The following is a 17,886-nucleotide window of genomic DNA, read 5'->3' on the forward strand; positions in this document are numbered from 1 at the left end:
ACAGCACTATATTCACCAGGGTAGATCATTTGTCACTTTCCTCCTTGTGTTCAGGACTAAGCCCAGTGCCCACATCATGCTTTTCCAAGGCATATCTTCATATTTTCTGTGATGTGGCTGTTGGGAGGTAAATTTTTCCCTGGTGTCTCTTCTCCACTTATGTCAGTTGTTCATTGAACTCATCATTTTGCTGTGGCTTAGGCACATTCAGAGCTACAGTGCCTGCTACTGACATCACCCTTTGTGGAAGAAACAGTAATTTCTCCAGCCACGAACAGAAACAACTTTTCCCTTAATCACAAGTCACCATCTCTTTGTACCATCATGTTACATGATGATGTGAAGCTTTTCCTGATGATTATTTCCCTCCACCCACTTCATAATGTGACAGCTTTATTTCCAGAATCTACCTCAGGCCAAAACTCGCATTTCCCCCCAAAGTATTATTGGGTTTTTATTGAATACATTTCCTTCTTTGTTAAGCAAGACCGTTAGCTGGCAAGACAATCTGTAGGCGACTAATTCATTTTTCACTTGCTAATTTCAGGAGATGGGTTGTTTTTACTGCTTCCTTTAGTCCATTAAATAATGAGATAGCAGCCTTGGGGGCGGGGGAGGGGAGAAGGAATGTGTTAGAGTTGTTCAGGCTGTCTTTGTATGGCGAAGAGGAAGGAAGTGTGTGGATAAGAGCATGTCTACACCACTGACTGCCGTCTTAGAATATAGAAACTGTCATTGTCAAAGATGATGTGACGCTGCCCTCTAGAAGGCGATGCCGAGAACTCCACTCGCTCCCCAGAGATAGAAGTTAGGATAAATGTAATGGCATTCTTGCCTATAAAATATGTATACCCCTATTTTAAAAGTAATCTCATTTAACCTGGTGTTGACACCACATCGGTTCATGTAAATGATTTAAATTAACTCTGAATGGCAAAGAGCAACCCAGCCACTTCATCCTCATTTCACTCTTCACTTAGGCTTACTTTGAGGAGGGAGCAGCTACTTCAGCTGTCAGCTATTTGGAAGCTCATTTACCACAGGTTAAGGGTTTTGAATCTATAATGTAAATCATTTGATTGACAGACAGACCTTTGCCCCCAGTGGCACAATCAATTCTCTATTGTGGAGCTAAATTATTTTCCCTGAGCAAATGAAAGAGCGCTGAGAAATGAACTCTGGGGGTGGCAGGGCTGGAAATATGCACCAGGTAACCAGTGTCATTTATGTGTGTTCTCTGACTGTCCACGAAGACAAAGGAGTTGATGACCCGGGAGAAGTGACCTGCTTTGCAGGCAGTAATAAAGGCAGCAACTCTGAAGTTCAGTCTCTGAGCTCCTTCCAGTCGGACTCTGGTGATGACAATGGTAAGAAGTCATGGACTTGTTCCCCGAGGGTGGGTTCTGCTTCCTGTCAGTGATTGAGAGGAAGATGATGTGACCAGTTTTGTTTCTTGACCTGATCTTGGGCTTTTGAGCGTGTTCACCAGCTTTTATGTTGACTCCGTCATTGCCGAAGGAGCACGTATTGCACTGCAGCTGTGAGCAGGCCCACGGCTCTGCGTCAGAAGCTGACGCAGTTCCCCTGGACCTCCTGTAACACGTCCTCTTTGATTTGGTTCATGATGGAACCACCTCATCCCAAGTGATACTCTCTAGCAACCAATGTGATTTCTTTCTTTTTTTATTTTATTAATGATTATCTTCCTCACTATACATGCAACCTCCATATCTTTAGAAATTAGTTCAGAGGCAAGACCGCCCCGCCCCACATAGAATCTCTTTCCCGTAGGAATGGCATCTTCATTCATTTGAATCCCACTTATTATCCTTTGGGGTCATGGGCTTTTGGAGAATCTATTGAATACTTTGGATCAGCTCCTTAGGAAAATGCACATACTCCCAAAACATTGCATGCAATTCTGTGTGGTTCATGGACCTCGTTGACACTCCAAAGCTGCTACCTCTACCTCTTGTGAACTTCTGTTAATGAAAAGGATACTGGGCTAGGTTTTCAGAGGAACCAGCTTTGGGGGATGGGTTGGTCTCCTTAGGGCAGAGGAGGTAGCAGAAATGGTCATAAAACAGCTATGTGCTGGTGAACCAAGAATAATTTCCAGTAGTCACCCACAGAGATAGTCTTACCTTATGTCATTTTCCCATTTATAAGCAAGTGGCAAAATTGAATATTAATTTATGTTTGTTTATGTAATCATTTATGTAATCATTCAACCCATAAATCCTTGCTGAGTTTCTCCTATGTGCTAAATCCTATGGTGGACATTTTGTACCCAGAAGTACAAAATGAAAACAACATAGTCTTTGCCCCCCAGGTAAATATAGAAACAAATGAGCTCTAAAACTGTAGAAGCAATCACGAAAGTGAAATAGTCTGCTTTCACCCCCAAATCTCTTTCACCGCAATACCTGGCACCCCTGAGAGGTACTGAAGCTTCAGTGTATCTGACTGCTGGGATGGCAAACCATATAACAGTAGATTTCTTCTGACCATTCTCAGAAGGGCAGGGGCACGCCTCCAGATTTGTTTGCTTCAGTGCTCCCTCTTTTCCTCATCCCCAACCGGTAGGAAAGCTGTTGCCGGTTTGTGTTTCATAGAGAAGCAGCCGAGAACAGATTGTTTCCGGACTCCGGGCAGCAGCTCTGACAGTGATGCCTGGTTGACTACTCTCATGGTCTCTGCTGTGTCTGCCCTTAAGGTCACACACTAGACCTTACACGCTTAACATTCGGGGTTGGTCCTGACTAAAGCAGGCAGTGTTAGGAATTTTCAACAAGTTAGTTTTAAACCTGATCACCTCTCTACACACTGTTGTTGCTAAGTCAACTCATATAGAACACAGAAATCTCCTTCCCTGGTTCTAACTATTTCAGAGGCCAAATGATAATGTCTCTCTACACTTCACTGGTGAAAGCTGGGCCTTGGATCGCTCTAGGCTATCAGTGGCATCTTGTGAATGTGAAGCCATCAGTCCTGCAGAGGTTATCCTCCATCATGGCATTTGGTTTGGAGCAGCATGGCTGACCAACAAAGAAGTATCTTCAGGAATAGTGAGGTCTTCCTATAGAGCATTTGGGAGTTACTAATGAGAAATTAGCATGAGCTTGATGAGCCATTGCCTTCCTGGATTGATTTCACTGGACCAGGAGATGTGAATTTATGATCCAGCAATCCCTGCCAATCATGTCTTTCAGGAAGACTGACCCCCAGGTGTACTGCTATTTCCTTTCCCTTCCAAGAATATTGAGGTCCTTGTAGACAAAAGTGTCCACTGGAGCACTGCGTAATGGAAGGACTATGGGAAGGCTTTGGGTGTTTGCATGCTGCATCTTTTTTGTTGTCACTGTTATTGCTGTGTGTTTAAAATATATAACTAACCTGAAGCTGTCCTTCTCTCTCATGCCTTCTTTTCCTGGCCACAAGCGTCCATAGTGACTGTCATTCAGCTTGTCAACAATGTAGTTGACACTATAGAGAATGAAGGTATTTACTTTTTTCTTCCCTAGCATTTCTTTGTGTAAAGAGTTATCCTTTTGGAAATATCCTTTTGGGAATATTGCTTCCTTGTTACTTTGAACTAGGGGTGATTTTAATCAGCTAGCAACAGAGGGGGCAGTAAACAGGTGATTTCAGAGGAGACGCTGGATGTTTCTCCAGGAATTAGTGAGAATTTTAAAATTTTGAGAAAAAAATCTAGTTCATATTTTTTAAATATGTGGGGTATTCTTTTTACAAAATTTCTTTCAAAAGAGTACCTAATTAGTTGAAATACAGATTAATACTAAATTACATTCTTATATTCAACATATATTCACTGAAACCTACTATGACCTAGGAAAACTTAAGAAATCATTCAAAGCTACAATATAATGGGGATTGATTTCAATCAGGTAACTTATATTAGTGACTTAAAACAGTTAAGACCCGGTATAGATGGGCTTATCTTTTTGTTTTCTAAATAACAATGGAGAGAAATAGCAGCATGTTTTTCATCATCTAAAATGTTCTCTTACCCTCTTCACATGGTTTGGATTGTCAGTTTTACTTCTTACTTTGTATTTAAACAGTGTCTGTCATGGATCAAGGACAGAACTACAACCGAGGTGACTCTGCCACGACCCCAGCATAACATTTTACTTATGTGTTTTGAATTGCTGAGTTTGTTCTTACCCTGTCCCTCTTCCTCCATCCATTCTGAGTTTCTTTAATCTGAATTTTGCATGTTCCAGGTGTCTTGTGAGCTTGGTATTGGACCTGAAAGCCCTGCCCGCATCCCTCCCCCAGCCACTCCCCTATGTGTGCAAGTCATCCATTTGTGTGCACATTTCCCTGCCTTCTGTGGTCCACAGTATGGCAGATGCATCTCTCTCTGCGAGCATGTTGCCAGCCTGGCTCTGCACTTAGTGTGTGGATAGGAAGAGAGAATGGAGAAAGGGGGTCCTAGAACTGTGTTTCTTCAACATGCCCTTGCTGGCTGTCTCTTACGGCATGGCTGGGCATAAGGCTCTACAGCACCCAGGCACCATCTCTCAGAGGTGCCATCGCTTTGTTCTCCCAGGGCCAGAGCATGGCTGGCCCCTGATTGATCCCTGTCAGGAGCATGCACATGACTTGGCTTCTTAAGGTCTGTTGGATATTAATTGCATGTCAGGCCCCTTATGTGTTCCTTTCCAAAACCTACCCCAACCTCCAGCCTGGAGGAAATTAACTGTCACGGCTTTTCTCCTACAGCCTATCACTGGGACACTTCTGACTGGATGCCTGGGGCCCGCCTGTCAGACATAGAGGAAGTGCCCAACTACGAGAACCAGGAGGGAGGGTCTGCACACCAGGGCAGCACACGGGAGCTGGAGAGCGATTATTACCTAGGCGGCTATGACATCGACAGCGAGTACCCACCTCCTCATGAAGAGGAGTTCTTGAGTCAGGACCAGCTGCCCCCTCCCCTGCCGGAGGACTTCCCGGACCAGTATGAAGCCCTGCCGCCCTCCCAGCCTGTCTCACTGGCCAGCACACTGAGCCCCGACTGCAGGAGAAGGCCTCAGTTCCATCCCAGCCAGTACCTCCCTCCTCACCCATTCCCCAATGAAACAGATTTGGTTGGCCCTCCTGCAGGCTGCGAATTTAGTACTTTTGCCGTGAACATGAACCAGGGCACAGAGACAGCAGGCCCAGCAGACAGTGTGTCTCAATCCTTGCACAATTCCAGAGGCACCTCATCCTCGGATGTGTCAGCCAACTGTGGCTTTGACGATTCCGAAGTAGCCATGAGTGACTACGAGAGTGTGGGAGAGCTCAGCCTCGCCAGCCTTCACATTCCCTTTATCGAGACTCAGCACCAGACCCAAGTGTAGAAGATGCACCTCAGGTGCTTTGCACTGTTTGTTACGGAGAGTGGAAGGAGACTGGCTGGGCTTGTGTCTCCATGAAGAGTAGTGTGTTACGGGAGAAGGAAATGCAGTATTTTCCACTAGGAACTTCATCACAAGTCACGCTGTTTCCAGCAAGCTTGACTACAGCTGGGTGAAAAGGAAAGGCTCGGAAACTGTTTCTAAGAGGTGACTGATGGCCCTTGCACTATGTGCTTGCATTCATGACCAAGAATGCACACCGAGTTTTTAAAGGGGGAATAAATTTCACCCAGTAAGTTACACAGTCAATCTTGTATGGCTTTGTGCAGTATTGTGCCCTGGAAAGTGTTACAGCATCAGTCTTTGCAGTATTAATAACTGGCAACAAGCAAAGAGGCATGTAATTTGGAGCCAGTGGAGGGGGGGACTAAATGAAAATACTAGTTATGATTGTTGGAAAAGTTAGTCTCTTAGGCAAAAGAAAAGAGAAACAAATATTATTAAACAAGAAAATGGGCTGAAGCCTTTAAAAATCAACTCTATTTTTTTTATAAGCTGCCCGATTTTCAGCTATAAAATTAGGTTTAGGTAACATGTTTAGTATGCTTAGTTATTTTTGTTTGTTTGTGTTAAGCATCCAATATGATATAGTTGGGTTTTATGATCTTTGAGAAAGGTATAATGTAGAGGAATATGAGGATATTTGGGTTCCATTTTGTGGGTTGGGGAGGTTAACATGGTTCAAACATTAGGAAGAATGTGATTATCTGTTTTTGTGTTTTCCAGTAAACATTCCTGACTGTAACTATAATTTTAACATTACTGCAGAAATTGGCCTTTGTTCTTAGAATCAGGAAATAAAAAGAAAAAAAAAGTAGTATTTTGGTACTCTGTTCTCTAGAATAAGAGATATTTAGCAGTTTGAGCAGAATTCACAAATTTAGAAGAGCATAAAAGAAAATATAACACTTTCAAAGTTTTCAGCCAGATAATCACCATTCTTGATAATGCAGATAAAATTTGAGTGTTGTTCTAAATCAGTATCATCATCACTATAAATGCAATTACGTTTTTAAAAAGAAGAAAGTAGATAAGTTCTCGTGTATAAATTATAATAGCGTGTGTGTCTGGGCCTATGTACAAATATGTGCTTGCACTCAATAAGGCTGCTCTTGAGGAAAGCTAATGTGACGGTTTTAAGATATGGACTGTTTTAAAAATCCTGCCAGCAAGGCAGACCTTTCAATTTCTCTAATCTCTATGATGTTAGAGAAACACCAAATGCCATATTTTACTCCAGTTCAGTTCACTTTATTTTGGTACTGCCATTTATATTAAAGCAAAACTGCGCTTTTTAAAAAACAGTATTTTGTTATAATTTTTCAGAACTAAACTCTTATTTGAAAAATGTGTAATGTTTAATTACACCCTAGGGTTCTCCTCCCATCTGACATGTGGACTTTGGCCATGAGTTTCCAAAATTGACAGGGGAATCATTCCACTGGAAACATAATAACTCAATACTTGAAGCTTAAAGTTGACAAGTTGAGAGACTTTCCTCTTTTGCTTCAATCAGATTATGGCCACGTGTGCAGTGGCCATGGTAAATAAATGCATATTTGCACTATCTGCTTAACGAGCAAATCTGTGTCCACAGTTTCTTTTGACGTATGGCATTGGTGTGTAATTGTGCTGTCCGGAGTCTGTATCATCCATTCAGCCATATTTTAGTTGCCTCAGTTGTGTTTAATCCACTTCTTTGTCGGAGTCAGTATTTCTGAAATTTTTTGTAAAACAAAATTTCATTCTCAAGCTTCTTGAGTACATGGATGCACTTCACAGATTTTTCAACTTTTCTCCTCGTACTGTCTCTTGGCTGGACCTATTCATCGAAGCGTTATCTGCACTGTGGTCTTGAAATACGTGAATTTCACTAAGGCTGCTTTTGAGAATAAAATCTTTGGTATATTTCTAATATAAGAAGCACATTTGCAAGAATCATGGAGAAAATGACAAACTAATGGTCTAGAGTAGAATCACTGCTACACTTTTAATAATGCAATGACATAAAAACCATCAAAGTAAAACCAACAATCCATTTCTTGCCCCCAGGAAATATTAGAATGAGATTAATGCCAGTGAGTCACTATTGCTTACACAGCATCTCCTCCAGGGAGAATGCCTGACTGACACAGTAATGAAGGAATAAATAGATCTTAATGCAGTTGTGAAGTCACCCAAGAAAACTGTGCCCACCCTTTGCTCTGACCTATATAAAATGCCTCTTTCTTCAGGATAGCTTCCCCTGATTTTCTGCAGAGTAACTCTGCAGCTAAATGTGTACCAGTCAAGCATGAATTGTGTTTTGATTCATTACCTTTAAACACATATCTTTTCACTTTTTGGAAAATTAGACTTCCCTGTAGATTATTAGATGGTTTTCAGTCAGGCTAAGGTGGAACTGTGGTATGACTGCTGATTCGAAGAGCTGGAAAGGTCCTTAAGACCTATGTATCCAACCTTCTTATTTTATAAAAGAGGAAACATGCCCAGAGAGGGGCAGGCACTTGTCCAAGCTCACACAAGAAGTTAAGTAGCTGAACAGGAATTCAAATTCATCCATTTGGCCAATATTCTTTCTGGATAACATTGTTCGCCAATGAACTGCCTGCGGCATGGTATGTGCCAGCTTCTGCTGGACCTTCTGCCTTTCTAGCATTCCTGGTTTGGAATATGCTAGAAATAATGAAGATTATTTCTCTGGAAGCCTCATGATCTCACATTTTCTAGCAGCCCCCCTAGGAAGGGAGCAGCTACAGAATTCACACATTTCTTTGGACGTTTATCAAAATGCTGCTTTTGTCAAATGAATGCTTTCTAAAATGAGGATGGGGTGATAATTTCAGGCCAGCCATCAGTTATGGTGAAACTTTGTTTATCATATTACCTGCTGGGTGCATTTTTGTTTTTCTTTTTTTCTCCTCTACTAGTGCTGGCATTTGTTCCTACCCCCTCCGCTGTGTTGAACCACATGGAAAATATTTAAGCCAATTAGTGTCTTTCTCTTTCTTCTAACATGTATGTGCCACTTCCCAGAAGCCATTTTCTATAGCCCGTTGTAGGCACTTTACTTGTATTGCACACATTCTGGTTAAGTTTAGAGTAGCTGGACTGTTAATGTTTGTCATATAGTAAGCGGAAACTCTGGGACTGTAAAAGATGAATAAAGTAAGTGTTTATTCAATTTCTTGTACAAGCATTTTGCTGCTGAGTTCCATTCCATGCCAGCTTTCCATGTACTCATGTCCTGATCATCCATGAAATGCCATTATAGAAGACTTAGTGATGTGAATAGGTCGAGTCCATGCGTTTGAGGTTTGCCCTGTCAGAGAATCAGTGTGAAGGCGTGGCAGGGAATTTAATGATGCTTTCCTGGAACTTCCCTGGGACTTACCTTAAGAATCACTAGCACAGCCTGGAAAAAAAACAAATAAGACATTTCACCACCAGCCAAGTCCTACTTACTTCCCACACCCACCCACTCACTGCCCTCACTAATGGCTGTGTCTACGTAATCAAAGTTGGGGGACTTGAGAAAAGTGATAGCGAAATAAATCATATAAGATCCAGAAAACACTGTCACGTGAGGTAATTCAGGGAGATCTAGTTTTCATTTTGCATGAGTGACCCAGATAATTGTCTCTTTTATTCACTCTGTTGCCCTCCCAGTACACAGATATTGACAAAGCGATTAGGCTTTTATGTTCTATGTTTTAGTTTCAAACCACGGGAAATGGGATTTTAAAAGGCATTTCTTCAGCACCATCATTTTGTGTGGTCCGTGAGAAGGTAGTTATGTGTTTTTCTTTGTTTTGGTCATGCAATGTTCAACTGCACATTATTCTGGACAAAATCCACAATGTCTTTAAGCTTCTGGTTGTATAATCTAGGTTTAAAGTCACCATTTGTGGGTTTGGCATCAGTTAATATTTAGCCAACTGGCTAAGAGATAGGAAAAGAATAAGATTTTCTTTCTTTATGTAACAGTGAAAAGCAATAATTACAAGTATGTAATATTACACAAAGGCCATAATAAGTCTCTTCCAGTGTTTAGGATGCACTAGAGAATCATATAGTCATTTGGAGCGTATTTGGACCCATTAGTATGTACTATAGTACCCTTCGAGCAAACAAATACCTGAATTGCTACTATTTACCAATTTTAGGAGCCCATACTACTGCATTTTGGGAAGTTACAAATGTGTTCGGAAATGGAAGCAGTTCTTTTTAAGCACTGTATCAGAGAGATTGTTTTGTAAATTTACCTGTTGCAAACAGGCTGGTTTGTAAAAGATGTATGTTTTGGTGTTTAAAATGTTTATATAATTGTATATAATGGTTTCAATTTTTCCAAGCTTTTGTAGATATTGTATTTGATGCCTATCAGGATGCTTTAATTTGGGAGAGTCAAATACAATTCTAAGTCATCCATGCTGTTGGTCTACAAACTTTTGAGGTAACCACATGCACCCACAAAAAGAATTTTAAATTTGAAAATGGTGTTTTTTAATCATTGCAAAATGTACTATAACTTTTCTTTGGTTCTACTGTTTTCATTTAACTTTCTCTGTTTACAAGAAAATGTTTTTATTGACATTTTTTTAAATGAGTGTGTTTTGCCCAATTACTAAGTACCTGATACCTATGCCATTTCAGATTCAGAATGAAATATATTGTTTCTTCTCACACATGTATACTCACCTAAACTTGCACACACATCACACCAAACCTTATGCAAAGGGGAAAGTTAACACTTAAAGTGAATCTTATCCCTTATGGAAATGGATTATTTCTGCATATATTGCTGTTGGCAGTATTCAGTCCGGTGTTCTTTTTTCTAAAAAAAAAAAAAAAAAAGGAAAGAAAAAAAGAAAGAAAAACAAAACAAACAAACAAAAAAAAAACAAAAAACCAACAGTGTACAGGTTTATAACTTACAAAATTTGATGGTTAAAACAAGTTTTCAAGTAAAAAGAAAAAATGAAACTAACAATCGTGTTGATTCTTAAGTGTTTCCTTTTGTCTTCAGTTAATTGCTCACGTGGCATTTGGGCAGTCATATTCCACAGGGCATGGTGGTTTTGTTTTCAGAGACTTCTTACCTCCAGAAAGACTTCCACGTACATTCTAACTGGGCACAAACCCTGTGGGGTTTTTCTCTGATGAAAATGAAAGAGTGCTGGAGACTGGGATGAACGAGTCAAGTCCCACCTCTGCAGAAATCTCTTCTAAACACAACCCCCCACTTTCAAGGCAGCCTCTCCAGTCCTCCTCTCCCTCAAAATAGAAAAGAAAAGAAAAATCCAAAAGTTTGGAACACAATTAGCATTTGACTTTTTCTCCAAAGAACTCTAGAAATTTTTCTGCATAGAGTGAAAGTCAAAATATATACAGGAGAAATCAAAGGGAGGGACAAATTGATCTTTTGAAAAGGAAGTGATGTTGCAAGAAGTTAGCTTGAGACCAGGAAGAACTCCAGGAGGTGAAGAGCCCCCTCTGCTTTGCCTTGGCAAGAGAGGGCCAAGACCTACCTGAGAACAACCCCTTCGAGCACCAGCAGCAAAAGGCCCCTCAGGCCTGCTGACTGCCACCAGAGTGCGACCTGTCTTCACAGGCAGCAAAATTCCTCCTGCCTCAACCTGACCAGGATCCTGCAGTCACCCCATGCAGAATGGCCTCTGGGTAGGCATTCGATATCTCCTTACTTGAAATCCTTACTATGCTGGCAGAGTTCGGTATGCTGCTACCCTCCTCACTTGTCCGTCCCCACAGTGGTATGCGGATAAATGCTTAACAACCAGATAAAAGAAGGAGAACACCAATGTGTTGCATTTGCCAATTTCTGTGGTATAAATACTGCTATCATGGCTGATTTCAAGCTGCCAAGGTACTGTGAACCAATGTGCAAAAGTCCTGGGTCTAACGGTCAGCTCTTGCCAGCAGGTATGAGCCACCTCCAGCATACCCGCCCCACCAAACCTTAAGGTGCTTGAGTCGTGTCTTCTCTATCTTTGTTTCCCAGGCTCCCAGTACAATACTGGCCCTCATTAAATATTTTGATTGAAAGAAATTAATGATGTCTCCAGCTAAATTCCCTTGACCTCATAAATCCTTCCTCATTTTGGTGAATCTAGTAACTACAGCAAGGATTTCAAAAGAGACAAGGGTTAAATATGCTAGACGTCTCCTGCCTTCAAACCCAATACTGCAGTGATGTGTTCATGGATTGAGCACCAGGAATATTCACATTCATGTCTTTAATGTGGCCACCCTTAGCAGAAATAGGATTGGTTTAAATCTCCATCCATACCTCAAAAATGGGAATACAGCCCAGAGATGTCAAGAAACAGAACTGGTCTGTTGGGGAATGGGGGAAAGACTTTTTATATCGATCTTTAGTCTCTGCTTGTTCTTTGAAAGAAAAGGGCAGGCTCTAAGCTTAGAAATAAGTCTCTGTGGAAAGATCACTTTCTTTTTCTGTGCCTAGGTCAAGGGTCTCCAAAACTGCTCCCAGATTCAACATTTCCCTAGGAGGACTCAGGACCTGGTTTCACAGTTGTGCTCATGGCTGTTGCTAACCAGGGAAGCTCTTTAGACTTACGGCATCTAGGGTTTTATGGGAGGCTGATCTCAGCAGGGTCTGCCTGTTGTGTACCAAAATTCCAGACTCCCAGAAAGAATGTGGGTATTCAGCATAAATGATACTAAAATGTAAGAACACTCCCAAAATTCAAATTTCCAGATGCCAACCAAAGGCCGACCTTGTAAGCAGGCTTCACAGAGGACAGCATCAGGCCTCCGAGTCCCTGCACAGGCCCTCTGGAATCTCCACCTGAAATTTCTACCAGAAGTGGGCATTCCCATTTGCCCAAACTCTCAGCAATTAACAATTTCCATTTTTCATGGGGCACTCCATGTGGTCTGCATGATACTGCTCCTCAAATTGTTAATTGCCCTTCTCTATGGAAGCAAAAGATCCAATCAACACAATTCTGTCAAAACTTCCTGGGTGAATGGACACTGGTCAATAGAACAATGCTATTCAACAGTGATTTGAGCAAAAAATACCATCTCGTCACTAATTCTGGTTAACTGCAAGTTTTGGTGCACAACAGGGCAGTTTTCTAACCTAGATATTCATTTTGAAGCATTTTGGTCCATTTCGCAAAACTTTTTTTTTTTTGTATTCATCTGCTTTTAAATTCTAATTAATTTTCAGCCAATTATACCTGCTCTGTACTGTTTTTAATAAAGAAGATTTGGAACAACCTAACTATCTAACAAGAAATAATAACTTGAAACAAACTGGCAAAAAATTAAAGCAGCCTAACAAGCAGAACAGGAATAAGTGGTTTAAAAATAGAGAATTCAAAAACATTTTTGAAAACGTTCCTTTAATTTTTTGTACTGCTATTTCTCCCGTCCCTGTTCCTTCTCTCTCTCTTTCCTTTCTTTCTCACTCTCTCTAGCTCTTTCTCCCTTCCCTCCTTTCTTCCTTCCTTCTTTCCTTCCTTCTTTTCTTTCCAAAGCCGCACAAGGTTATTACAAAAATTAAGAAATGAATACAGGCAAAACAAAGTCTTAAAGAACCCCTCTAGATGTCTCCAAAAATGGTCACTCATAATATCAGAGTATATCCTTCTAGGCCATTTTCTATGTAGATATATATTAACATATATTTATTTTTAAAAAAGAAAATCTTTGTGAATATACTTTGGATTTTTTAAAATATTACTCCAAATAATAGATGACCACTTTCTCATGAAAAGACAGAAATCATACGAAGACATCAAAGCAAAGCATGAAAGATCCCCCTTCACTTTGTACCTGACCTTCTCACACTGCTTTTCCCTCCAAAACAAACAGGATCATTTCTTTTTAAATGCAGGGAGCATTTTTAAACCCTTTATATTAAAATTCTTTTCTATCAAGTGCTTTTTTGTGATCTGTGACAATTTCCTTTGTTACATGTTTTCTGATCTACCAGCCCTTGTTGGCCAACAGGATTCCACGAGATTCCAACAGCTCTCCCACGCAGCTTTCTCAGGCATTGGGAAATCCTGCTTCTTTTGCCAGATGTGCCCTTTCATCTGGCAGTCAGCTGCACAAACTGGGACTAAATTTACAAAGCCCACAATCAGTTCAAGCTGGAGCAGCACAGACCGACTCCATTGCTAAGCAGGGAGAGATGTTGGAGTAGAAACTAATTTTTTTTAGGTTTTCAATTCATTATTGAATATTTTCTTAGTGTGAATACTTTTGCTTCCCCCACTCAATCTTTTAATTGTGAGTTCAGATAATGAAATTTCCCTGTGTATGGAGGGAGTCGCATAATAAGATCCTAATTTATATATTGTCCTGAAACTTGCTGTGTTCCCGTAGAGATCTCTCTTAGACATCTTCACAGGTCAGTGCTGTATTCTTCTTAATGACTGCATTGTCTTCCATATCATGGTTATTCCATAATGTAGTTAATAATGCCCTCATTGGTGGACTGTTTTCCTATTTGGATGTTACAGACAATGTGCCCGTGAACATCTTTGAGCAGATGTGCACATGTGTTAAGATTTACGAAGGATAGATTTCTGGAACTAGAATTTTTAGGTTAAAGAATATGTCCATTTTTAAGTCTGAGTATTTATCCCATTTTAATTGCCTTCCAAATGGTTTCATCAAATAATAACCCCACCAATAGTTCCACACAAATGTAACAACTATATAGCTCAATCCGCCAAGTGCATAGAACTGGCCCCATCCATGTTCCAGAAGCCATACTGCTGCTCTAGATTCTCAGGAGAACCAAGGTTGAGGACTGCTATGGCAACTTGCTGTCACCATGCGAACTGACCCTGTAAGTCTCCACTTCTATAAACATTGTCACCTATGCTACTTTTCTCTGCCTGTCGAAGGCAGAGTTCACAGAGAAGGGCCAGATGGCTGACTGGCAAACCACCAAAAAAACATTTTCTCTGAAACACTAAATGCCCAACTCTCAGGCTGTACATTTGGATAGCGGGGTCCAGGCAAGACAGATTTTACCAAGAAAAATGAAAACCAGACTCCACAGAGCTTGATGCTGAGGTTCTCTTAATATCAGGCCATCATGTTCATATCTGCGACGAAGAAAAACACAAAGGAATCCTTAAACATGGATTTCCATATGAGCTTTCATCAGTTGAAAAGGAAAAAGGAACATTTAAAGGAACCATAACATATTTCTGTAGAGGGTAAAATTTGGTCCTCAAATTGTGGTCCATGGACCAGCAGGCAGCATTGACCTCACCAGGAGCTGACTAGAAAACCAGAATCCCAGACCCACTGAGTCAGAATCAGCATGTTAGCAAGTTTTCTGGCTAATTCATATACACTTCAATGTCTGGGAAACACAATGGGTCTCTTCCTTGGACTCTGATACAGACCAGCTGTGCAAACCTCGGTGAGTTACTCAATCACAATGTTGCTTCCTCTACAAGATAGGTCAGTTTCAAGAAAAGGATGATGTGATGCATGCACAGAGTTTGGTACAGTGTCTGACAAATAATAAGCACTCAAAGCATAGTCACATGTCATTTTTCTTAATTTTCATTCAAGTTCCAGGGTGTAAAAGGAGCCTTAATCATTTCTGGGGGCCCATCTAGTCTGGTTGCTAGAGAAACAGTTCCGTCATAATGATTAAAACTATAAACAACAACAACAAAATTCTTTCAATTAAAGTTCAGGTGTTCTCTGGAGTCATACTAGCTGAGAAAACTCTTTGGAGTATTATCCAGCACCTTATTTAAATGTGTTTTGCACAGATAGGAGGTATGGGGCTTTGATGTGGTTGCATATTCCACATTGAGGCTTGTCATCTCTCTCACCCAGTCATCTTCTAATGACGCTAAGTCCCTAATCAATTTCAGGAGCTACGTCCTGAGGCAGAGACTTTTAGGCTGTATCATTATTGTAACCCAGAAAGAAACGGCATTTAACTAGGTCACAAAGGAATTCAGTGGCAGGTGACAAGATCTTGGTGTGTGGGAAGGCTAACAGTCTGGATGCTTGTTCCAAATGGTAGGAAATTGACTCTGAGAGGAATGAGATTAAAATGACCAAAAGGGCAACGACTTCAGGGATAAAACTGAAATGCAGCGATAAGATTTACTGTGTAAATAATTCACATAGCACAGAAAAAGGCTTAGGATGGGCTCTGAGCACAAAGGGACTTTTTCATGTCTCAGAATATAATTAATTAAGAATTCAGGATACAAGGTAATTAGAGAAACTGTAACCTGGAGGCATGCTACTGAATTATTCTGATGATTTTTAACAATGAGAAAATTTAATTTTCCCATCTTCTGGCAGAGATTTTATATTTGGATAATGTGAAGAGCAAGATTCATACAATGCAGTCAGCAAATTAAATTATTTCTTTTGATTTTGATTTTCCAGCAAAAACCAGGATCAAATGATTGAATCTAAATCATAGAAATGATTATCAGACTTGAAAAATACTTGAGAAAAAAATGTACAAACTGCAATTGAATCTTGTCTTCCTTAACACTAAGCCACTGCAGTTGTTCCATTTGTAACTGTGTGTGTGTAAATCTATTTCATTACTTGATGTTTTGAACTGGGGCCAAGGGGATGAATAAATCACTCCTATATATAAAGGAGACTATGTCAAGTTACCAAGAAATTACACTCACTTGCTTCAACAGGAAGAGACTGTCAGCACTTATTAATCTCCAGTTAGTGCCCATAGAGTTAAAAATTAAGAACTATATTCACTATTTGATGAATGCAGCATTCACAGCATGTGTGTCACAATCTACTGTGCTTGAATCACCCATTTTTCACATGATTTCAGCATTACTTATTTAAATATTCCCAGGTATATTGTGATGCTTTTTATTAATGCTTCAATGAGAATGATTTTCTGGTGTCTGTACCTGATTTTGTAATTTAAAAATTCCTACTTTAATTGTGGGATCAAGATTTCCCAAGATCCCACCCGAGAGCATAGATTTTGTTTCAGAGACACCTGGGTTTGACGTCCTCTGTTGCAGGTTGAACTGTGTTCTCTGAAGAGACACGTTGAAGTTCGAGACCCCACTACCTGTGAAAGTGATCTTATTTGGAAATAGGGTCACTGCAGATGTAGGCAAGTTAAAATGAGGTCGCACATGCTTAGGGTGGTCCCTAATCCAATATGACTATTGTCCTTATAAGAAGAAGGAAAGAGAGACAGACACACACACAAGAGAGAATGCCATGTGAAGATGGGGACAGATCAAAGTGACTCGTCTACAAGCCAAGAAACACCAAGGATTGTCATCAACCAGTAGAAACTAGGCGAGAGGCTCGGAACAGAGTCTCTCTCAGAAACTCCAGGAGGAACCAACCCTGGTTTTCCAGAACTGGTATTAACAAACCATGTCTACCTTACAGAATTGGGATTAATGAGATGCTCCTGATAGGAGCAAACACTATAGATGCTTGGCATGCGCTAAGATTCTAGTTTCTAGTTCGAAGAGGCCTAGAGATAAGAAACAAGCCCAACAGAGATTACCAAACCTCTCTTCTCCAGCAAAATGACCTCATCCAGTCTTTCATTTTGATTGACACATTTTGATTGACAAGCGACAACAGCAATATTAAATAAGCTTTTGCGGGGGGGGGGGTGGTGGAGGGAGAACTTACCATACTCTACACCCTAATCACCCTAACAATTTCTGTTTTTATTTTCTATTACTACTTTACAGTCTTTCATTCATTTGCATAATTTTTCACAGTTGTAATCACAGTATTGACATCATTTTACATTCTATTTTTTCACTCTATTTAAATATTTTTCCTGCTGTATATTTAAATATTTTTCTTGCTTTTACAAAGTTATAATATTTAAATTTTAATGATTTGCCTTCTTTATATTTGAGAGCTATGGATGAATTCATGGAAGATGAAGCTTCTAAGCTGGGAGACTGAGGGGAGGAGGAGATGAGAAGAATCCTTAACCTTCTGAGGCTGGCATCAAAGAGGATCCTTTTCCCCAGACATCCTTGGATCATGGGCCTGTCCATCAGGGAGTGGGAGTCTTGTGTTAGAGAACGAGAGCTCCCGGAGATGTGGATGCTGCCAAGAGGCCTTGTGAGAACTTGAGGCCAGGACTCAGTACCCTGCTGGTCATGAGGAATAGGTGTTTCCCCAAACTTCGTACTTTGTTCTCCAGAGGCAACCCCCACAAGGTCCTATGAGGACTTTCTTGCAGCTGTTTTTGCAGAGCAAGCACGGTCTTAAGTTTTATGCTTGTGTAGGGGTGACTGAAAGATATTATGAAGCTCCAAAGCACTCCCCAAGTCACCCCTTAGTGTGCCCACTTGGCGAGATCACACATTTAGCCTAAAGGCATGCCCCAAAGAAGAAACACCCTTCTCCTGGGAGTGTCACTAGACCAGTAAACCACATGATTCTTGTA

The 17,886-nt window shown here is 40.6% G+C and overlaps 1 protein-coding gene across 1 annotated transcript in view; it reads left to right on the forward strand.

The window, feature by feature from the left end:
- FAT3 (FAT atypical cadherin 3) overlaps positions 1–8,613 on the forward strand; it is a 635,634-nt gene extending 627,021 nt beyond the window's left edge. Inside the window, exons 25-28 of the mRNA XM_011363289.2 lie at positions 1,254–1,367; positions 3,442–3,501; positions 4,086–4,121; positions 4,750–8,613. Coding sequence (XP_011361591.1) covers positions 1,254–1,367; positions 3,442–3,501; positions 4,086–4,121; positions 4,750–5,372 — 833 coding nt within the window. The 3' untranslated portion in view covers positions 5,373–8,613. The remainder of the gene's footprint in view (positions 1–1,253; positions 1,368–3,441; positions 3,502–4,085; positions 4,122–4,749) is intronic.
- The last annotated feature ends 9,273 nt before the right edge of the window (positions 8,614–17,886 follow it).

This window comes from Pteropus vampyrus, unplaced genomic scaffold (assembly GCF_000151845.1).
Source record: "Pteropus vampyrus isolate Shadow unplaced genomic scaffold, Pvam_2.0 Scaffold84, whole genome shotgun sequence".
NCBI classification, from domain to species: Eukaryota; Metazoa; Chordata; class Mammalia; order Chiroptera; family Pteropodidae; genus Pteropus; species Pteropus vampyrus.